A 23,843-nucleotide genomic window follows, 5' to 3' on the forward strand; every position below is an offset into this window, starting at 1 on the left:
ATTTGCTCATTTGCACCCGTCTTTTGAAACCGACCACCCGCGGTACACTAAGTTTACGGCCGATTCTTGTCGCGGTGGCGAAATATTTTTACTCTTTCAAATCAGTTCTATGACGTCAACATGCTAAATGATCGCCTCACTATTTCCACTGCGAGCTCCGACGCATGATTCGACGATTGACGACGGATATTTGTTCTAAAGCCGTTTCCTATCGGATTTCTTGGTTTTTCAGCGGGTTTTGGGTTTGGTCAATACAATTTTGGTTAATTCTACTAAATTTTCACTTTTTGTTGCTTCTTTTTTTCTCGTAAAATCGATTCTTACCGTTTCTATGGACACTGCGCCTACTCTCCCGCGCGTATCGTTTGTAATACGCAATAATTTTAACGCGCGCAAGGTGGTCGGTTTCAAAAGAGGTGGTCGATATGTGGTGGTCTTACCATACTCATTAAAGACAAAAATTGAAGAGCCCCGACGGGGGGATTTTGCATTGCAAGTCCCCTAATGGTGGCTGCACGCTAGCGAGCCGTCTGTGTATGAGGAGAAATTAAAAAAAAAATAAAATGTTAAAAAACTCCTCGAAACAGACGGCTGCCAGCTGTCTATAGGATACACTGCCGTAGTAGTTACTAGTACACTGCCAGCAGCTACACAGCAGCCAGCGGCTGGTTAGCCGCTAGCGGCAGCTACTAACTGTACCACGCCGGTACTTGGGGGCAGGAACGACAGTCGCGAACGGCTGGCGCAGCTCGCAGCTGACGTAGACGAAGTGCGAAGCCAAACGCAAGTCTTATTTTGACGTTAAAATGAGAATGAGATTGAGAGAGCTATTTTATTTATTTTTTGTCTGAAATAAAAAACATGATTACATATCATACCGTAGATATTGGAGTTAAAATCTGATAATTTCCGCAGGGAAGGGCTTCAAACTTTACACTGTTTTGGTGAATATCATCGTCGATTTCGATTCTTCAGCGACGAACTTCCGGAATGAGGTTAAAGTTCGCGCGGATATCCGGATCTCTAGATAAAATAAAATCCGTTTGATTATTCGGATAGCTAGGGTCTGGCTAGATGTTTTGTTTTGTTTCTTGGTTACATGGAAAATAGGGAGATGGAACCCTTCCATAAATATCATTTAGATGAATATCATTAAAGACCACCCGTAGAGTATTCTTTCTTTGGAATTATCATTTCATATCATAGAGTGCACGGCAGACTCTTTGCCAATACCGGTTATTTTCATGTAAACAGTGTCAATGTTGTCATGACAATAAACCAAGGCAAGGGATGAGCAATGTCGCAATATGGCTGTGCCTGCTGGCATCAAATTAGATGAAGGGAGCAGTCATTTTGTTTCAAACTGCTTTCCCGTTCGACAGATATTTGGATCATCTGATAGTGGTAAAGATATGTCATCATTTTTTTTAGTTTTATGACAAAAATAGTGTAAATTTGACTAAAACTTTCCCCGCGTAAGCGTCGGTTATCTTTTTGTAAACAAGTCCGTGTCGTCGCGAGTAGAGAGCAATGCCAATGCGTGGCAATGCATGCAGTCTATGAAAATGACGGCGAGAGTGTGGGGGACAATACTATACTATAGCACGGCTGAACTGAGTGAATCGTTGCAGTGTGTGTGGACTGACAAATGTCTTACTCTTAGAAAGTCACAATTCGCATTTGCCTTCTTCTTCCGTACACTGATGATGGTGATGATGATGAAAACTGAAATAATGAACTTGTCTATTAAAAATACAGTTACGTCTATTAAAAATACAGTAATTACGGTAACAATTCTCATGATTTTTTTTTTTTAATTAGGCCTAGAAGGATTTAGATCTAACATTAACAGTTAACGTTACCGAATACCGGTATTCGTTAGACTGAACCAATAAATAGATCTGTCATTGATATATTGCCTTGGGTTCACAAATCAGTCTAATTCTAAAAATCATGATATATTATTATTATCAAGCAAAGCATGTCAAGATTCACCTAAACTAACAACATCATTTTCACCAGATTTGATTAAAATTTAAGTTAATATTTGACTATTGACCCATCCTCTGACTGATTCAGTCATTTTCATTGGGTAAAGTTAATGCAATTTACAGAGGAGAAAAATGAATTAAACAGCCATTTGGAAAAGTTATTAAGCAGAGTCTCATCAAGTTTAAGTACAAAATGTAATAACATAGAACAAAATTGAAGAAGAATACAACTACAAAGTCTACATGTATTTAACTCATATATTTTTGTACGGTAATCCAAAGACAAAAAAGAAGGCTTCAAAATTTTAGTGTGTCCGGACACCCCCTCCCCCCATCCTACATTTTATTTGAATAATTTCCCCAATTCCAGGGCCTTATCGTCATCCAAGTCACTGGGGACAAACTTGAGACACACCTCAAATATCAGCAAACTTTCAATGGAATCCACGGTTGGAAGATTTTCAAAAGAAATCTATTGTTCGCGATGCGAAACGGTGCGAAGCTTCTCAATGAACGGGGACTTCCTTCCACCACACGTTTTCCCATTGACACAACAACAAATGACTCGGACACTTTTTCAAACGACAATAATAGTCTTTTTCTTATCTCTCCTGTGGCTGTATATTCTTCCAAGTTGATGAAACAATGATCAAAAACACTAAATAAAACAAAATTAATCACATTAAAAACACTATTTAACTGTCTAATTACTCCTCGTGATCCGAGTCCCCTTCCCGCGTTGAGACTGCCAATTTCGCATAGGAGGGGACTCGGATAACGAGTAATAGTACTCCTCGTTATCCAAGTCCCCTCCTATGAGAAATTGGACAGTCTTAACACGGGAAGGGGACTCGGATCACGAGGAGTAATAAGACAGTTAAATAATGTTTTTAATGTGATTTTCATTGATTTTAATGATTCTTATTATCGAAAATATTCATTTATCATCTCTAGGAAACTGTCTAAAAGTGGCAGAGTGGTTTTGAAGAGGAGGGAAATGAGGGGTAGATGAATATCAACGGGTTAATTGCCGTTTTGTATTTTTAGGAGAGGGGACTTGGATCACGAGTAATAGTACTCCTCGTTATCCAGGTCCCCTCCTATGATAAATTGGACAGTCTTAACACGGGAAGGGGACTCGGATCACGAGGAGTAATAAGACAGTTAAATAATGTTTTTAATGTGATTTTCATTGATTTTAATGATTCTTATTATCGAAAATATTCATTTATCATCTCTAGGAAACTGTCTAAAAGTGGCAGAGTGGTTTTGAAGAGGAGGGAAATGAGGGGTAGATGAATATCAACGGGTTAATTGCCGTTTTGTATTTTTAGGAGAGGGGACTTGGATCACGAGTAATAGTACTCCTCGTTATCCAAGTCCCCTCCTATGAGAAATTGGACAGTCTTAACACGGGAAGGGGACTCGGATCACGAGGAGTAATAAGACAGTTAAATAGTGTTTTTAATGTGATTTTCATTGATTTTAATGATTCTTATTATCGAAAATATTCATTTATCATCTCTAGGAAACTGTCTAAAAGTGGCAGAGTGGTTTTGAAGAGGAGGGAAATGAGGGGTAGATGAATATCAACGGGTTAATTGCCGTTTTGTATTTTTAGGAGAGGGGACTTGGATCACGAGTAATAGTACTCCTCGTTATCCAAGTCCCCTCCTATGAGAAATTGGACAGTCTTAACACGGGAAGGGGACTCGGATCACGAGGAGTAATAAGACAGTTAAATAGTGTTTTTAATGTGATTTTCATAGATTTTAATGATTCTTATTATCGAAAATATTCATTTATCATCTCTAGGAAACTGTCTAAAAGTGGCAGAGTGGTTTTGAAGAGGAGGGAAATGAGGGGTAGATGAATATCAACGGGTTAATTTTGCCGTTTTGTATTTTTAGGAGAGGGGACTTGGATCACGAGTAATAGTACTCCTCGTTATCCAAGTCCCCTCCTATGAGAAATTGGACAGTCTTAACACGGGAAGGGGACTCGGATCACGAGGAGTAATAAGACAGTTAAATAGTGTTTTTAATGTGATTTTCATTGATTTTAATGATTCTTATTATCGAAAATATTCATTTATCATCTCTAGGAAACTGTCTAAAAGTGGCAGAGTGGTTTTGAAGAGGAGGGAAATGAGGGGTAGATGAATATCAACGGGTTAATTGCCGTTTTGTAATTTTAGGAGAGGGGACTTGGATCACGAGTAATAGTACTCCTCGTTATCCAAGTCCCCTCCTAAGAGAAATTGGACAGTCTTAACACGGGAAGGGGACTCGGATCACGAGGAGTAATAAGACAGTTAAATAGTGTTTTTAATGTGATTTTCATTGATTTTAATGATTTCTTATTATCGAAAATATTCATTTATCATCTCTAGGAAACTGTCTAAAAGTGGCAGAGTGGTTTTGAAGAGGAGGGAAATGAGGGGTAGATGAATATCAACGGGGTTAATTGCCTTTTTATTTTAGAGGGGGGACTTGGATCACGAGGAGTAATTATGCAGACATTCTTTTTACCTAACGAAATAAAGCAATGGAGACTGTTAAGAGGGAGATGCAATTTGATTTATTTAGTAAATTAGGAATCAACGAAATAAAGCAATGGAGACTGAAGAGGGATCTAGCTAGGCCTATTGATTTATTTAGTAAAAACGTAGACGAAATAAAGCAAATTTTATATTGTGAGAAACATAAAAAAGATGAATATAATCCTGATTTATTTATATGAAAAGTACTAGTTTACGGAATAAAGCAATAGAGATTGAAAAGAAGTAGATGCAATTCTGATTTATTTAGTAAATAAGGAATCAACGAAATAAAGCAATTGAGACTGAAGAGGATATATATAGGGCTTATTGATTTATTTAGTAAAAACGTAGACGAAATAAAGCAAATTTGATATTGTAAGAAACATAAAAATATGAATATAATCCTGATTTATTTATATAAAAAGGGATAAAAAGTAATACGTGTAGTTTACGAACTAAAGCAATAGAGAATGATGCAAATTCTGATTTATTACGCCTATAAAGTGGAGACTGAAAAGAGACAAGTAACATACAACTACGAGGTTGGTAGAGACAGGTAGGACATGTTTTACGTTGTGAAAAATTGTCCGTGGATCCGAGTCACCGGGGACTTGGATCACGATAATGCCAATTCCAGAACAAAGTGAAACGCTTAATTCTTTTGTCATAGGGACTAATTTTGGGGGGGTATTTGGGTCTCTGTTTATGCTTTTTACTTTATGATAATGGCTGGCTCGCTTACTCAAGATCTTTGGCTCAGTAGACCTAATGCTGAAATTATTGTAACAAAGTTGAAGTTAGCTGCCTGTGACAAGTAAAGCTCAGCTTTTTTGCAACCTCTTGCATTAATCCTGTTGCATCTATCTTGTACAATATTTTCCTAATATGTTTAATTGTTTATAAATATGAACAATTGTAATAGAAAGTGCTTAAGTGTTGAAAATGGAAATAAACAAAATAAATGGATGAAAGACCCTTTCTCATTATGCAATTTGCATTTTGAAATTTTTAAAAATGCATGAAATTGGTTTCATTGTTTGAGACTACCTTTTCAAAACCACCCAATATGAATTCATGCCTTTTCAATAAATATTTACACCTAACTACATTGTTTTTTGTAAATTAGTGTCATATTGTGTGTCGTTCTTTAGCTGGAGCATGGTTGGTTGCTCATCGAACAGAACAAATCAGACATCTAACCGAGCCCGAAGCAGAACCCAAGACATATGCACAGCTCAAGTATGAGCGCAAACAGAAAGAGAAAGAGGAAAGAAGGGTGAAAGGAGAGACACTCGTACAAGATGAGGAGGAAGATAGTACAACCCCAGGAGTTTTAGATGGATTCTTTTTGGTGAGAGACTGATTCATTAGGAACAGGAAAAATTAACTTTGATTTGTTAAATAAAAAAGTTTTCTCTATTATTCTTGAGTCTTGGCATTAGAAAATTTAAGACAAAAATATTAATATCTATGTCTTCAATAACAAAAAGATGAAGGTGTCAAGAACATAAAAGATCTGCTTGCCTTAGAAATTATGAAGAATGTTTTGATGTATCCAAATCATGGGATAGTTTTGGAGCTGCTAAAAGACATTAATCTTCAAGTTTCAAGGAAATTGGTTATTTCTGTATTTGTATGATGTTAAGGAAACTACATAACTACATTTTAGTCATTCCAAAAGGAATGTGAATGCTAATCTTACCATATTTTCCTTTACTTTGTGTTTGTGTTCATATAGCTGAAACACTGTTGTGTGGAAGACCCATCAGATCTGTGTTCAGTTAATATATCTGGTCAGGATCTGACAGACGCCAAGGAAGAAGATTTTGAACTCTTTGTTAATGTTGCCTATGTCAACGCTGGTGAAAACTTGTTACCTTTTGGTAAGTTTGGATTCAAGCTTGCTTCGTGTCAAGTTGGTGTTGATAAGAACAACAACAAAAAATCATCAAATAGTAACATAGCTTTTTATTTTCTATCTTAATTTTGTGATGGCATGTCATCTGATGTGATTGAAATGAAATGCCATATATGCATGATGTCACTCACAAGACACCAAGTTAAAGATTTACATTATTGTTATTCTTTGATGAGTTTTGCAAGCCATTTGTAATATTCATCTGCATTTATTATAACAAGAACTGGATGCATTATGTAATCTTGTTTTATAGCATCTCATTATTTTTTATGATAATGTTTGATTTAATTTATCATACTGTATGTATTGTCAAACATTATACTTGTGCAATTATTTATGTAAACAGCCAGTGCAGGAAATGTTTCTATACTGTATCATAAACATTGAGGTTCAATGACCTGTCCACAAGTAAACACACTATTAATAAGCAAACTCCCTTAACTCTGAAATATGTTTTTAAACTTATAACATTGTTATAACATTGTTTCTAAACCCATTGGTCAGCACTAAATTTCTGACAGTAGAGCCAATGTATTGTATGAAAATTTAATTCTCATTACTTTTCTTAGATTTTTCTTGTTAGGTGTTCATTCATTTTTGCATGACCCATATTGCTGCTTTCTTGAAATGTGATTATTTTGACTTCTAACTTCAAGATATTAATAATTTCTCTTTTTCATTTCACTTGCTTTCTTATCCAGATGCTTTCAATCATTTTCCAATCATACGTGAGCTAGAGTTACCTTTGAACGGACTCCGAAATATTAGAGTAGAGTACAACCATTTCCCTTATTTAGAGGTGAGAATAGTAGGTAAATTGCCACTTGGTCTACACTCACTTTGTCTACTTAATATTTGGTCTCATTCCACTTGGTCTAATTCTAGTTGGTCACAACTAGTTTGTCCTAGAACTATTTGGTCTAATTGCCATGCAGTCCATTTACCATTTTTTATTTCCAGTAAGGCTCTACTCTTTAACAGAGTAGAAAATGATAAGACAAAGTAGAAATAGACCATATAGGCATTATACTAAATGACAGTTAAATCAAGTGATGGTAAGCCCAAAGAGTGATTAGACCAAATGATAGTAGATCAAGTGGGTGTAGTCATGATGATCTTAGAATTAGATTGTCTACCAGTGGAATGAGTGGATACAAACCATTAATCATGTACTTTACAAAAGGAGATCAACCTGTTCGTTGATAGTCATATTGTTATAAATATCCCTGCGCTAAGAATGGATGATTAGATGGGTGAAGAAATGGATGGATGGATAAATTGGTGGATGAATTGATCGATAGATGAATGAATAGATGGATGGATGGATGAATGGATGGATGGATTTAATGATTTCTTAGCTGGTTGATTGATCGATCAATTGTTTGTTGTATTTACTTATTGATTTATTTATTTATTTTAGGGGTACAAAGAATATGAGATTGGAAATGAATAAATGAATAAATAAATAAATAAAGAATGGATGGATGGTTGGATGGATGGATGGATGATAAATGAATGATTAAATGAAAGTTAATAAAATAAATAGTAATCAATAAAACATTTAAGATATCAATGTAAATCATTGTGCAGTTGTGTCAAGTTTAAATGAATTGTAAGTACATGTGTGATTACCATGGTTTATTCATACTTGCAAAGATAAAAAAAATATGTACATGTAGGAACTTCAATTCATTTTCTGAGTCTAAATTAAATATTCTTTTGACATTACATTTGTCAACTTTGAGGAGTTAAACTGAATGATAATCTTCTTGGCTCTTTCACCAACAGTTCAACCATGACTTAATCAATCTATTTATATTACAGACACATAGATTTGTTGATATCTTTGCAAACTAAGTATTAAGTGTTATGCCTTTGCCCCAAAAATAGAGAGCGAGGGGGGAGGATGGGGTTGCTCAAGTAGTTTTCCAAATAAAATCTAATTATGAAAGATTTCAGTTACTTGCGGTCTGCAATTATTATGCAGAATTTTGGAGGCACAAAATGTTACCCCATTTTCTCTCTTTTTTGAGGGATGTCTTACTTGAGTGGTTTGCCGTTCTTTTTAATAATAATAATAAAGTTATTGAAGTTTAAAGTTGAGCAATATTTTGTGAAAACAGTCGTCATGAATATTCATTAGGTCGGCTGATGATTTCACATCTCCACTTTCCGTTTTCTTATGTTATTACATAAAATCATAATTTTTTCATTATTTCATACTTGTGTGAAAAGTATGTCTCCCTTATAATGAAATAAGTTGCAGCAATAAATATCTAACGCACTAAATGAGTTGTCAATCCAATTTTTCTACCGTAGTTCTTGGAGGAAAGAATTTGAATAAACCTAATTTCATATAATAAAATACAAAAGAACAAGTGGAGATGTGACATCATCAGCCCACCTAATGAATATTCATGATGACTGTTTTCACAAAAATATTGCTAAACTTAAAAATTCAGTAACTTTGTTATTTGTTATCAATAACTTTGTTATTTGTTATCCGATTTTGATGAAATTTTCGTCATTTTGCTCAGTCAATTCTACTCTATCTATTAAATTATACATACTTTCAGCCCGGACCATCCCTTTAAGTACAGGCCCATGCATATAGCCTACATACTAATTTATGCTACCACTAAACATAACTATTTGATGAAAGCTTCATGTTTAGCTATTTCCATGGCTTTCCCGCCATTCAAATCTACACCTCACAAGGTTTCATAGCTTGCTGTTAGTTGTTGCTATTTTCAGCTCTCTATTAAAAAAGGATCCATGTTCTTTCAAATAGTTTTCTTTTTGTGTCTGATAATTATCCCTTTTCAATCAAAGCATTTTAGAATTGTTTACATTGTCCAATCCAAAAAGGATTAATTTATTGTTGTGCATAGCAACAATGTGATGAGATACTGAATTCATGGCAACTCTCAAAACTCTCCCTTTGATGGGTCTTGAACATTGCCTCCCCCGCTAGGGCTTTGGTATTCAGGTAATTCACTCATCCATCAATACTTCAAATAAAAAACAGAGGAAAATGTAAGCTCATGCAGGAAACATACCAAATTATACACTCCGCCCCTATCATCTAACACTATATAAAAATATTCCCATATACACTATGAATTGAATCTTTCCATTGCAGTTTCATGTAGCTATTGTCTCCTGGGAAGCCTATTGTCAGGGGTACAGCGTCTCTTCTCGCTGGGGGGTCTTGCGCGCCATTTCTAGCTCCCTTTGTGTCCCGGCCGCGGGAGATCCAAATCTGAATACCACCAACTCCCCTGCCAAGTTCATCCTCCACACCTGAGTACACCTGTAGCTATTGTCCCATTTATGATCTATATGCTCTCATCAATAGGGGACTATCCAGGGGTTTTCCATTGCTTTTGTTTCCGAAGATGATCCTTTCTCCATTTAGTGATTGTTTTATCTACAAACCCCCTCCCCCACAGAGGTATAAGTGAGCCAACCTATCCAACGGAAGAAATCTGTATCTCATTTGCAAGACATACTCTTATAAGTAGTGGAAGAGTTGTGGATGTTCTCGTACTTCACTCATATCTAGCTCTCACATGTTCAAATAGGTGGTGATTTGACTTTGATTTTTGTTGATTGATTCCACACAACTGCAGTGTCACCAACTTGTGATTTGTGGTTTGGATTGGTATGTTGTGATCTAATTTCCAGTTCTTCTTCAATTCTTTATATGGGATCAGCTCAAAAGTACAATTCACATGTGATCTGCTTTACGATTGTGTAACTCCTGATCTTTCCTTCTTTTTTCAGACAAATGTTCATCTTTTCATTTTGTGAAGATCCGATTTCCAGATATTCTTCAATTATTTGTATGAGATCTGCTCAAAATGAGCTTAGAAAGTCACATGGGGTCTGCATCACAAAAGTTATTGGAGACTGTTGATCATTTCCTCTTTTCAGAGAAATGTGCATCTTTTCTTATTTTGAAGATTGGTGAATTATCGCTTGCACCCTTCAATTTTGCAGACAAGAGTTTCATAGTGACTAAGGTTTTGTTATTTGATTGTATTTAGATTTGATTTTAGCAGTAGATATTGGTAATAATTTTTTGGGGAGACTGAATCTAGTCTTTATTCAGCTTTGACGATCAATTTTTCATTCCTTGTCTGGATCAAGATTTACACACCAAGTCTTAAGACTCTTTTCCTCGAATTATGATTTATTTCTCTCTGCTTTATTAGGGAAAGTACTCATGATCTGCTTTTAGGAAAGCTTCCAAGGAATCCATGACTAAACAACATATTCTTAGGATATATATAGTTTGATTGTAAAGGGATTTTTTCTGAACTTTATTACAATATACTCTTAATTTCTTGGTAGCTGTGGATAGATCAAAACTTTGATGTTTCTCAATATTCTCATGAATGTCATCGGATTTCTCACTGAGTTAAACTGTGAGTTTAGTTGAATACTTTGTGGACAGGGAAAGTACTTCATCGGTATTTCCAGGCAAGTTGAATAGTATAATAATTCCAGAATACTATAAAGTCAAACGTCTTCTGATAATCACACCATTATATTTCCTTTTCAGCCACTGTCATGTATCATCTTCGTTTACCTTTTTTTTCATTGTACTACCGGTATATTGGACCCTTCACACAATACTCTTTCTGAGAAAGATGAGTACTTTGTTCATTATTGTAGATATTGGACCTTTCACACAACGATATTTTTAAGAATAACTCTCATGTCATTGTTTACTTTTTTTATAGTAGATATTGGACCTTTCACACAATGATATTTTTAAGAATAACTCTCATGTCATTGTTTACTTTTTTTATTGTAGGTATTGGACCTTTCACACAACAATCTTTCCAAGGATGACGTGGGTAATCTTGGTCTTCTCACCAATCTGCGAGTCCTGTACCTCACAGGGAACCAGCTTAGATCATTACCTCAGGAGATGGGCAAACCGTTCAAAGTACAAATAAGGTAATGACCCTATATGGTTCAGTGGAATGTTGACCACAAGGTCCTGGGTTCAGTGTGCAAACTGTTTGTTCAAAACCTCCTGAACATTTCTTTTTTTTTTTTTGTCAGCAAAGCAACTCTTGAAATGTGGGCTTGGAAAACTGGGGGGGGGGGGGGCTTCCTTGTATACTAGTGCTGCAATGACTTTTCAGCTGTAATTGCAACAAAGATGTTTATCATCGAAAATCAGATGCATTTCAGCGTCTTCATGTTCCTGATGATCGCGGATGGACAGCATGGTATCATCAACGCTCCTATGGTATGCCAGGAAGGGCTGGTTTCTCCAGTAATTTGTATCTCTATCACAGCATCAATTACTGTTGATGTCAGCCCCTTTCTGGTATACTGCCCTCTTCAGTTCTGATGTGGCCAGGTTTGATGAGAGAGTGCAGGTACATTGATGTAGGACCCTGTTTAATAAAACTGATAATTCACAAGTTACCATGGTGATGGTAGAAGCTTCTGTAATCCTGCAATTTGATAGGCCATGGGTGCATGTGTCATGTATTTTTATAATTTGATTTTGACTTTTATTATGAAACCTGGCCTACTGGCCTAGAATTGACATTGCTTTATGATATTCATTGATTATTAATTATTATGTGAGCTTAATATGATTTTACTTCTAAAGGTTATACAATTTGGGTCTGTATGCCTAATGTAATATGCAACCAGGTTATGATTTCATTTTTTATTATGATCTTTATGACATCTTATCATTCTACTTTCTTAATCTATTAAGGATTTTCCTCAAACCTCCACCAATATTTTTTATTATCTTTTCTAGTATTTTTACAGCAGACTTTTTGTCAGGGTCTCCGCTTTAATGTGTCAAATAAAAATCAGAACCCATTAGTTTTCAAATTCAAATGACGCCCAAGCCAACTTCCTTATCTCACTGTAAATATTCTATTCAAATTGCAGCTTTATTATTTTGTTTATAAATGTCTTTATTTTCAAGGCATCTCTTTCCCCCTGTCTGTTTGTGGCATGATTAATTTCATTTTGCTTAATGTTTCAGTAATCTTATAGACAAAGTGAGATTGCATGTCTCTGTGGACTTTTATATTGAAAAGGGAGAATGATAAGATTCACCAGGTTCATGATTCTGAATAACTACAAAGTGGTGAAAAGCCATATTTTTTCAGGGAACTGATAAGAGTTTTCATATAATTTCAGACTTTTTAAAACAATTTTCTTGTATACAATTTTGCATACAATAGCTAAATTGATAGATAACATTGTCTCTCTTTTTTTCAGTGACTCTGAGTCGAGTCGAATACCAAGGTTCTCTAAGCTGGAGATACTTAATCTAGACGATAATAGCTTGCATGATCTTGCCATATTCTCCAGTCTAGCAGGACTTAAAAAGTAAGTATCCCAGTTTTCACCATTCACATTGGCCCGTATTCTGAAGTCAGGTTTATTTTAAACTCAGGTTTAAAGTTGTGGTTTAAGTATGGGAAGCCAAAAGTATCAAATTGTTTTATTAAGTTGAACGTTTCTTATGTTTATTGTGCTCTTTTCTGATTCATCAATGGTGAAGACAATAATCTATTTATACTTCCAAGACAATTATGAATGATTTGAGAGCCAAATGAGCTGAAATATGATGTCTCTACCGTTAGTGATTTATGTAACAATTGGCTTTCCATACTTAAACCACAACTTTAAACCTGAGTTTAAGTTAAACCTGCTATCAGAATATGGACCTTTATCTTTAGTTTTACTGGTGTCGCCTGTGACTGGAGGTGAAAAGCAGTTCAAATCAATGTAACCTACAGAGAAGCAAAAGAAAGTCAAGTACCGGTAGCCAAAATTTCAATAATGTTATCAAATCATTTTGTTTCCTAGCATTGTTTGGTTTCTCAGGGTCAATCTTGATCATTTTCTTACTTTTCGGCATCATCGTGTAATCTTGATCTTGTTCTTAAATCTTTTGATCTTTTGATCGTGTTCTTAACCATAGAATGATAATCTTGATATTGTTTTTAATCTTTGGCATCATCTTGATCTCAGAAGTTCGGATATCTTACTTTAGGAGTGGACGTACCCTATAATGCTTTCAGGGGAGTGTTTCATGAAACTAATCGTCAATGATTTTCCTCTGTCTTATGTGCTCTCAGCCAATCAGATGCAAGGATTTCAGTAGCTACTTAACACTTGTCAATGAAAATTACTGACAATTTGTTTTATGAAATACTTTTCAGCAATGCTACAGTATCAGGTCAGCAGATGTGTGTTTATGTTTCTAATTTGTTTATCCTCTTTTATTCTCTCTCTTCTCTCTGTATCTCTTCTCTCTTCTCTCTGTATCTCTTCTCTCTTCTCTCTGTATCTCTTCTGCTCTTTCTACCTCTCTCATGCTCTCTCTTAGACTTCGACAACTCAACCTTGATAAGAATGAGATTGTGTTTGTACCACACTTGAAAGCCTTGAGTGGTCGCTTGGTTGCTGTAGACAGTTTATCAGACTCTACATTACGCAAGGGTCGACCTCGGTCCGGGAAGGGACGGAAAAAGGGCGGGGCCAGGAAGGAGGATCAGGAGGAGCGTAGTGAGGAAACCACACCACAGGGCAGTGAGCTAGGTACATACTTACTTTTCTATGTTTATAGGAATTGTTTGAGGGAATCTTGATGACAAGTTTGCTATTTTAGCTGTGATGAAATAGTAACCTGATGGTGAAGATGATGATGATGTTGATGATGTTGATGATGTTGATGATGATGATGATAATGATTATGGTGATGATCACAAATGATTTAGATGATTATGTAGATGATGATGAAGATGATGGTGAAGATGATGATGATGATGATGATAATGCTGATGATACCAGTGATAGTAGTGGTGGTGGTGATGCTGATGACATCAATGATGATCACGACGATGCTGATTACTATTGTGACGACTACAGCAACAATGATAATAGTGATGCTGCATTGATGATGAGTGGTGATTGTAATCATTGTAATGATCATTCATAATTACTTTTAATGTCATCTTCATTAATGAAAGGAAGTTGTTATAACCTCTCCTCTGTGGTTGATTTTAATTAGGAAAAGGAGCTGCCTCTGAGATATCAAACCTTCTTGATGACATCGAGGAAGAAGGGGACCTCTTAGATGCTTCTCATGTCTTAGATGGCGAGATGAACAAACTTCCTCCTCCGTTTCCTGAGCTCACATCGCTTAGTCTAGCTTATAATAAGGTAGGGTACTGTAAGGAGAGCTGGTTGTGTGGTGGGGGTTTACGTTCACTTTGTCTTCAAGCAGTGGGTCTACTTCTGAGATAGTCTCATGGGCTTAACCTATTTGGTCTACTATAACTTTGTCCTACTTGCCATTCTGTCTCCACCACACTTGATTGCTTAGTGTTATTCTTATTTAATCTAATGCCCAGTTATAATTTCCACTTCGTCTATTTATTATTTTGTACTGTGTCAAATAAAAATTTGGTTCATAAACAGACCATTTAACCATAATGATGATATTTGTCTGAGACCTAGTTAGCCCCCGGGGGGGGGGGGGGGGGGTCACTCTCCACATGGACTGCTACCCACCTGTGTCCGACAACCTCAGAAATGCACCCTAAACGGCGTAACTACATTAACTAAATTTGCAACCCATGAGAAAAGCCACCCTAAGTGGCGTGAACAGGGAAATCCCCTAATTTGATACCCTAAGTGGCGTAAACATAAAAATCGATTAATGTTGTGGGCGTGTGGGTAACGCGTGCTGCCTAGTATAGAGCCAGGTATTAAAGAGACTAGCTATAACTGGGGTAACTCTCATCATGGGGGTAACTCTCATCATGGACCTATAATAGGTCCATGCTCTCATAAGTGCTGCGCTGGCCGCGCCGGCGTGTGGGAGGATTATTTTTTATCACTTAAAATCTCCTTTCATGGTGTTTATGGCATATCTCTGCTCCAGGTCTCCTCAAATTTGCCCAAATAATTTGCACCCCTAAATGGCGTAATTTTCATAACCAAATTAGCAAACCTAAACGGCGTGAAGAGTGAAAGAAAAGGCTACCCTTATCGGCGATTTATGAGCGAATGGTGCTGAAATGCAACTCTTTTTGCCAAAGACGTCGACGCCGCCCAAGTGCCTGAAACGGGACCCTTTTCGACGCTTTTTCTGGATGCGGGTGCGTAGCAGGTCATGTGGAGAGTGACCCCCCCCCCCCCCCCCAGGAGTTAGCCTAGCTGGAAATGAGACAAAGTTTAAAGTAATTGGGCTAGCTGGAAATTAAACAAAGAGGTAATGGGGCTAAATTACAGTTCGACCAAATGGTAGTTCGACCAAATGGTTTGAAGATGAAATATGATACAACCATGTTGGATGAGACCAAACAGAAAGGAGGTAAAGTGAGTGTAGACCAAGAGGCAGGTTACCGTCATAGCAGCAGTGATGGTAATGACAATGAATATGTCAGTAAACAAGTTATTGACCTTTATTGATTGGCAATTATATTTCAATAATGAGTATCACAACAATCCCTCCCCCTCCTCTCTCATCTAGATATCACAGGAAGAAGGTCTTCTAGGAGTGGCCGCTTGGCCCATGCTTCAGGAACTCATCATCCACAACAACCCCCTCACCACCCTGAACAGCGGCCACCCACCCCTTCTCAAGCGGTACCTCACCAGTCGGCTTGGTATACGCATGGTCAGGAGGAAACCTAGCATGGTACCCAAACCGTCCGTGGTGGTTCCCAATAAACCACATAGAAAGGTGAGTTTGTTTATGATGATCACTAAGAATCAAACAGTCAAAGTCAGTCAAGGCCTTATCTGTGTGTGATATCTTTGTATACTGGATTGTACACCTCCAAAATATTTCCAAATATAGAGTGCCGTTATGCTTTTTTTTCTGAGCTCTTTTTGCACTCTTGAGCATGTTGGCATAAGAATACAGAGTGCACATGTGACCCATTTAAGCATGGGTGAAAGCTACACCCTGTATGAAATATTTCCCAAGGATAATCAGTTCGTATGATGTTTCAATGAAGAGTCATCCCTGGTTTTAGTAATGTGAAAGTAACCTGAAATACAATAATTCTCTCTTATGTATATATTTTTGTTGATCTACAATATAAAATGATGTGTTAAATTGTTTTCTTAATAGTTATTTTGGTGTTTTTTTGTGTGTGATGCAGGTAGCAGAGATAGTTCCACCCATCCCCAAGAAGCCACTGCAGCTGATGCTTGAAGGTCCACATCCAGACTCCAAACCGACCACTTCCCAGACCCCTCCTCCAAAGCAATCGAAACACCCCTCCAGAGAGGAAAGGACTCGCCCATCCTCCCAGCCTCTACCACCCATACAGCACACCCAAGATGGGACCGATCCATTGCGCGTTAGGGAGGTGCAGGATCAAGAGGAGAGGATGGAGAGGACTAAGTCCTGGACAGAGGAGAGCTTTGGTGGATCTGATGCTGAAGATGAACCTAGACCTGAACCTAAGACCAAGGATAAGGATGCAGATGAACCAGTCTTCTTGACACAGGTAGATTAGTGTTTAAATTTGTTTGATTTTGGTAACTTCACACCTGCCAAAAAGTGTGAAATGGAAGTGATATATACAATACAATACAAGTACCCTATCTATAAGTATCTACCTTATGACGTTATGTTTGTTGTGAAATAGAAAAATCATCAACTTACAGAAGGGGAAGTAGTCAAAATTAAGAAAATATGATTTGTTGATATCTTCACCAAACAAAATCATACAAGTAGATGTTAATATGAGATCAGTATAATTTGCATTCAAATGCGAAAAAATGCACAAAATGGAAGTCTTGGGTGAAATCTTGTGTTGTACTCTATGATTGAATTTCTCATCTTCTTACTTTTACTTGATATTTCTTCTAGGTTGATGAACAACCAGAGGATGAGGTTTCCAAACACGAGAGACTCACACCAAAGCCTCCTTCACAAGCCCCAAGACCTCCAAACAAACCTAAGATTAGGAAACCAAGGGTCGACAGCGCTGCCTACTCCATGGACGTCCCGCAGAAGTTCAAAGGTTACGAGGTCTTCTACGACGCGCCCGATGACCCGGAAGTGTACACCGCCCCTGATATCCAGAGCAATTTGAGGTCGTTGCGTCTCGCGTTGAAGCATTCAACGGTGTACGGAGAGAACAAGGTTGATCTGCAGAGGGTTCAGAAGCCATTCAAAGCGTATCAAAAGGTAATAACTGGATGATGGTGATGATAGTGCTGATGGTGCTGTTTGTGATGATGATGATGATAGTCTTGATGATGGTTGTGGTTGTGATGGTGATGGTGATGATGATGATGTTGATGATGATGATGATGATGATGATGATGATGATGATGATGATGATGATGATGATGATGATGATGATGATGATGATGATGATGGTGATGGTGATGATGATGATCATCATCATCATGACAAGGTTGATGATGATTCCAATGGTTGCAGTTGCGATGTTGAGGGTTCATCATGATTGACCTTTTTCTCCTTTCAGAACAAAGTTCCTGGGAAGCCTCATCACCCGTCCAAGGCCGAGAAGCTTAGTGGTATCCTTGATGTGATGAAGAAGAGAGAGACATATGTAGAACAGAATCTAGGAGAGATCTTAGCTGATAAAGAGAAGATGAAAGAATTCCCACAGGTCACAAGACTCCTTGAAGAGGTAATTCATTTTCAATCGTGGAAGTGGTTTGTGATGCACCGTGTGTTAAATGCTGAAAGGACTAAGAAAAGTGGATAGAGGTAGAATTAAAAGGCAAGAAAGTGATAGTTCGAAAGTAGAGGTATCTTTCGGAAATTATTGTAGTCCTTGAAAGGAGTGTAAAGCAGAAAGAGTGGAGAGCTTGAGTAGTAGGCAAGATGAGAGGCTTGAGTAGAAGGCTGATTTGAGTTGGAGAGGCTAGGGAGACTTGATTAGATGTGAGAAGGCTGGCCTGCATGGGATAGTGGAGTTGTAGAGCTACTGCTCTGTAGTCGATAGATTTCTGGGCGTCCAAATTTTGTCAATGTATATTATGAACATTCACTGACAAAGTTTGGACAAAAATCTAATGAACATTAGAAAAACAAGCTGACTGTGTGGCAACATTAATCAAGTGTCATAAAAAGGGTAGATCTAAATACCATAGTACTCTCGGTTTTGATAGATGATGTCACTGAGATATTCTCATTTTGTTAACTTGTTTAAAGGAATTGGTGGCTGAGCATGCTTTTATGCGGGTTGGGGTGTATAAAGATTGCATGTTGCAGCATTATCAGCCAGTCTCCAACAGAATATTAGATGTTATAAGTACTTATGGCAATTTGAAGACTTTAAAATGAATGCTTACATGCTTACTCACCCATTTTCAGTGTGATATCATCACTGTTAACAATAATCCATCCTGTTATTACTGTGTTTTGTTTGCCCCCCTCAGATTCAGAACAAATACAGCGCTGTCCGCAACGCTTCCATGAAAGATAAACAGGAAGAGGACGAACAGATAGACTCGATGTTGCAGGACCTGGAACGGATTGAGAGAACCATGCAGTCATCCCAGTCCTCAAGACACCAGACGAAGGAAATTGTTGCAGAATAGACCAGGTCTTGGACCAGGAGTAAATACTAGCCTTGAGATCTGTCCATAATCACACATTTAGGATGGTTTTTAATCTTAACTATAAACTGAATGTGGGTCATAATTATAGTATAGTTCCTATTTCTAAGTTAAAAAACAGGGGTGTCATTTCATGAAACAAATGGTCAGTGATTTACACTGACTAATTTGCTCTGAGCCAATCAGATTAAAGGATTTTAGTAGCTTATGACTATGGTCTGTAAAAAAATAACTATTTGTTTCATCAAATACCACAGCTCTCTCTGGATGCAGTAGAAAAATCACTACTCCATGTAAATCCTTCTGCTGCTTCCCTGTAGGACAGTTCCTGTTCTGAATTCCAATGAGGTCCAATTGAAAAATAGATCCTGTTCCAAATTAAAGAACCATTCCAAGTCTGAACAGTGTGTGTGTTTCCGGTCTTCAGAACTCATCTATAGTCTGCAATTAGGGTTCCTCACCATATTGTAAATCATTTTCCATTTAACACTTTTTACGAGGTGTTCAAGAAAAAGCGAAACAATGGACTTTGAGGACTTTGTCTTCAAATAAATTAAATTGCCTTCGTTAGAAGATGCTTTAAGTAATGATAGAAACAAAAAATGATAGAAACAAAAATATATCATTTTGAAAGCAAATTATCGTAAGTCCATTGTTCTACTTTTTCTGAGGCACCTTGTATGTTCCTTCTGTATGTTCCTTGTAGTGATAATCTTACTCTGATTTATATAATAATTATTTGAATAGTCAGATGCATGATAATGGAGTGTCATATACCTATTGGGCTTTCTGAACAATGACATTGTGATATACATTGTGGACCAATCTTTGTTACAGTTTTTATACCATTGTTACACCTGCCAATATGTCTAGGTTAGAAGATGTGTGAGTGCAAACGTCCAGTAATAAAAACCTTGATTAGGTTTTTTTCCTAAACCTTTAATCAGAATGCCATTAATGAAAGAAAGTCAGACGGTCCAAGTGGACTTGAAATTATTTGTCAGTCTGACTTGAAAATTATATATCTTTCAGATTGACACCTCTTTGAAAATGTATTCATCATAAAGCAAACCTTGATACTTGTGTGTGTGATTCAGCATTTCATCGGGTGATTTCAAGTCCGATGTTGATCATTTGTTGTTGGTTTTGCGCCAATTCTTACATCAGGACAAGCACCAAAGTTCCAATGAAGCTTTCCTGGGATGAATTTCACACTAGGTGTTCAGCTATCGATAATGTGATTTGGATCATCTTTGTAAACTCAAAATAGTTATTGGAGCAAGGGAAGGCAATCTGAATTGTGCTACCAAAGCATGCAAAAACACCAGCACCAACATCGAACTTGAAACCACCCATTGTTCTTGAAACCGTCCAAAATATACTTTACCTTGTGGGTTGAAAGTGGGTACATTTGATATCGAATAGTTTTTCAAGAAGTTTGTTATTCTGTATGTTCTTCATGTTAACATGTTATATAGGATTCGAGCTGTCTTGTACAGGTAGATTTGCCTCAGCCGAATCTTTGAGACCATAGAAATATGTTAGACCTAAGAGAAATTTAGGTACATATAGCTCACGTTTTGTATTACCAGCGACCCATAACACAAAGGTTAGCGATCAAATGCTAAACGAATTGGCCTATCAAGATCATCGTTGCATGCGCATTTTGCTCAGAAGACTGAATAAGAACCAGTCAGAATTGTTCTTTCAAATTAACGAATCGCTAACCTTTGTGTTGCGGCGCCCTGGTCTAAAAATTGCATTGACTTAGGCGAATATTTGACCAATGGTAGGTTGACTTTATATTATGTAAGTTTACTTGTACTTGAATAACTTTTTTTAATAAGACCTTACGATCAAATTCTTATATATTGGTGTAATTGCCTCTATGCAATGTTTTGTAAATATTTGTAGATAAGATGCGTGATGTATAGATTTGACAAATTTACAGTAATGTGTGAATTGTGAATATGTGCTATAAATTATATTTGTAAATAAAATATCTTGAAAATCATACAGGAATGTCAATGAACTTATTTTGTGGACTGCTTATGTAATTATGCTGGCCTCTGACCAATAACTATTTTTATCTTTGAAAGAGTAAGAAATATTATTAGATTAATGGAACATATATAAAATTAATTTTTCTATATATAGTTTTAATATTGTGATATCACATTGAGCAGCTCCCCCATAATGTGTATGTAATGTAAAATTCCATAATAAACCAAGACTTTTTCTTGGAAGGAAAAAAAAATCAAAAAATATTAAACAAATTTATTTTCTTTAAAAAAAAAGAATGCTAAAATGGCATTACCCAATGCATGGAAGGGGGGGTCAGTGGGTACATTCCCAGCTAATGTACAAGAGATGCTTACATATAGGTTCCATGACAGTTGCTCCAACGGTAATTGCTCCGCTCTAAATTTCACACATTTATAGAATTACCAACTTTAACCCTTTAACACTATACCCTACTCTAAACCCAAACCCAACATAAAACCCTATAGCAACCCTAACCCTACGTCTTGGACGAAATTATACCTGGAGCATTTGTCGCAGGAGCTAATGCCGTGTCGCGTACATACATGCCCTTCAAGTGGGCAACTATTGATTGGAAATCTGTTTTGGTTTTTAGAAGTTTTCAAAATGGCATTCAATACATTCAAAAATGAATATCTTAGAATTAAAGGCAAACATGCATACCCATGTAACCAAAAGGCCCTAAAAATGATAACGAGAGGTATGCAGATAGCCATGATTTATTTAAACCTGGATTAATTTATACCACACTGTTATGGAGTGCCAGTTGTCACCTTATTCACAAATTAAAATTATTCTTATCCTGCTGCAAAAAGTTGTCAAAAACATATTTGAGTCGTGAAATGGGAAGAAAAGGAATATAAATTTTGATTTAAATGATGCATTATAATTGCCACGGATATGGGATACATTTTACGAAGCAAGCATTCCATAGAAGTGTGGTTTAAAATTCTAGTTTAGACTAGGGTTAAACCTAGGTTTAATGATCAGCATTCCACCCCATGGCCCGTATTCGAAGTCAGGTTTAACTCTGTGCTAGAATTATGGGAAGCCAAACATTTCAAAATTTTGTTTACAGTGAATGCTTCTCATGTTAACTGTGCTCTTCACAAATTATTTAATGGTGAAGACAATTGTCCTTATCCTTCCAAGGCAGTTAATAATGTTTTGGGAGTCAAATGAGCTGACACATTGAACCTCTACTGTTTGAGATTTATGTGTAACAACTGGCTTTCCATAATTAAACCACAACGTAAAACCAGAGTTTAAATTAAACCCGACTTCAGAATACAGGCCCATGGGTTTAAGGACATCAACTGCACACTATCATCTGTAACCGCTACCCCCATCATCTCAGACAATATTAATTATCAAGTATCATTAAATGACAAGTCCATCCCAACAAAAAGTTGATTTGAATAAAAAGAGAAGAATCCAACAAGCACAACACTGAAATTTTCATCAAAATCCGATGTAAAATAAGTTATAACATTTTAATGTTTCGCTTAATTTCACAAACAGTTATATGCACATCCTGGTCGGTATGCAAATGAGGAGACTGATGACGTCATCCACTCACTTTTTCTTTTGTATTTTTTTATATAAAATATTCGAATTTTCTCCTCATTGTCAAGTGAAACAATGATTAATTCCTCCCTGAACATGTGGAATTAGCACTGTTCAATACTATACGGTTCAGTCAAGTTCAGTCTATATTGCCAAATTTGTAAAAATGAAATATTTCATAATTCAAAGAATAAAAAACAAAAGAAAAGTGAATGAGGGACATCATCGACTGTCTCATTTGCATGTCACTGAGTTGTGCATATCACTGTATTGTGAAAAATAAGCGAAACTTTAAAATGTAATAACTTTCTTATTTTACATCCGATTTTGATGAAATGTTCAGCATTCTGCTGCTTTGATTTTTCTCTATTTATTTAAAATCAACATTTTTCTGGGGTGGACTTGACCTTTAAACAATCTGTCAACACACTTCTTAAAAATTAGACAAGGACTTCAAATAAAATAGACACGAAACAAATGGTCATTTCATCGTCAGTTCTTCATTTGTACATTACCAGTTTTGACAAAAATAATTACAATGGTTTTCTTCCGACTACGTTTTGATTTGTATGAAAACATGACAGGAGAAAGAAAACAGAATCAATCATCGAGCAAAGCAAATGAAAACAAAACAAATACTGATCTCTTATATATATTTTCCTTTCTATTTATAGTATCATAAACTCAAGATGACGCTCATTAGTCACACTAAAATGAAAATGTTTATCTAGCTCTTGAGACTTGCCATAAACTACATTGAGAAAAGTATCAACAAATAAAACAATATTTTTTAGATTACTCCTAATTACTTCTGCGCTTGTGAAACCCTAGTGTAATTTTGAATTCAATGCACTTCAATTTGATCATCTATCATCAGGGACCCTTTTCACAAACCATCACAGCGCCAAGTTTATGGACATCCAAATATTCAATGCACGTTTCATTAGGGTATCCAAAAATATAGTGATGGTTTCAATAAGAAATATCCCAGAAAAATAAATAACAAGGTTTAGCAATTGTTTATGGGGCTGTTTGCTACAAGTCATTGGATTGATTGTGTATGATCACTTGTAAAAACCAGCCATACGATCAATCGCTATTAAAGCAATATTGACTGGCCTCGGGGCGATACGACATTTATCGCCCAAACTAGATTTATATCGCCCGA

General features: G+C 36.5%; 1 protein-coding gene across 1 annotated transcript; it reads left to right on the plus strand.

The window, feature by feature from the left end:
• Positions 1 to 1,026: 1,026 nt before the first annotated feature.
• LOC129278635 (X-ray radiation resistance-associated protein 1-like) lies at positions 1,027 to 21,082 on the plus strand. The gene is made up of 13 exons (XM_064111538.1): positions 1,027 to 1,404; positions 5,685 to 5,884; positions 6,272 to 6,416; positions 7,153 to 7,250; positions 11,274 to 11,419; positions 12,719 to 12,829; positions 13,836 to 14,047; positions 14,520 to 14,671; positions 15,987 to 16,199; positions 16,624 to 16,974; positions 17,340 to 17,660; positions 17,965 to 18,132; positions 18,887 to 21,082. Exons 1-13 carry the CDS (start codon positions 1,308 to 1,310, stop codon positions 19,046 to 19,048), a joined length of 2,376 nt encoding a protein of 791 aa, XP_063967608.1. The 5' UTR covers positions 1,027 to 1,307; the 3' UTR covers positions 19,049 to 21,082.
• Positions 21,083 to 23,843: the final 2,761 nt, after the last annotated feature.

Source organism: Lytechinus pictus, chromosome 16, assembly GCF_037042905.1.
Source record: "Lytechinus pictus isolate F3 Inbred chromosome 16, Lp3.0, whole genome shotgun sequence".
Lineage (NCBI taxonomy): Eukaryota > Metazoa > Echinodermata > Echinoidea > Temnopleuroida > Toxopneustidae > Lytechinus > Lytechinus pictus.

Coding starts and splice junctions, on each gene's coding strand:
- LOC129278635 (XM_064111538.1), top strand. CDS start 1,308: ATGGCTGTGCCTGCTGGCATCAAATTAGATGAAGGGAGCAGTCATTTT. Junction 11,420..12,718: donor CCGTTCAAAGTACAAATAAG/GTAATGACCCTA, acceptor TCTTTTTTTCAG/TGACTCTGAGTCGAGTCGAA. Junction 14,672..15,986: donor TTAGTCTAGCTTATAATAAG/GTAGGGTACTGT, acceptor TCTCTCATCTAG/ATATCACAGGAAGAAGGTCT.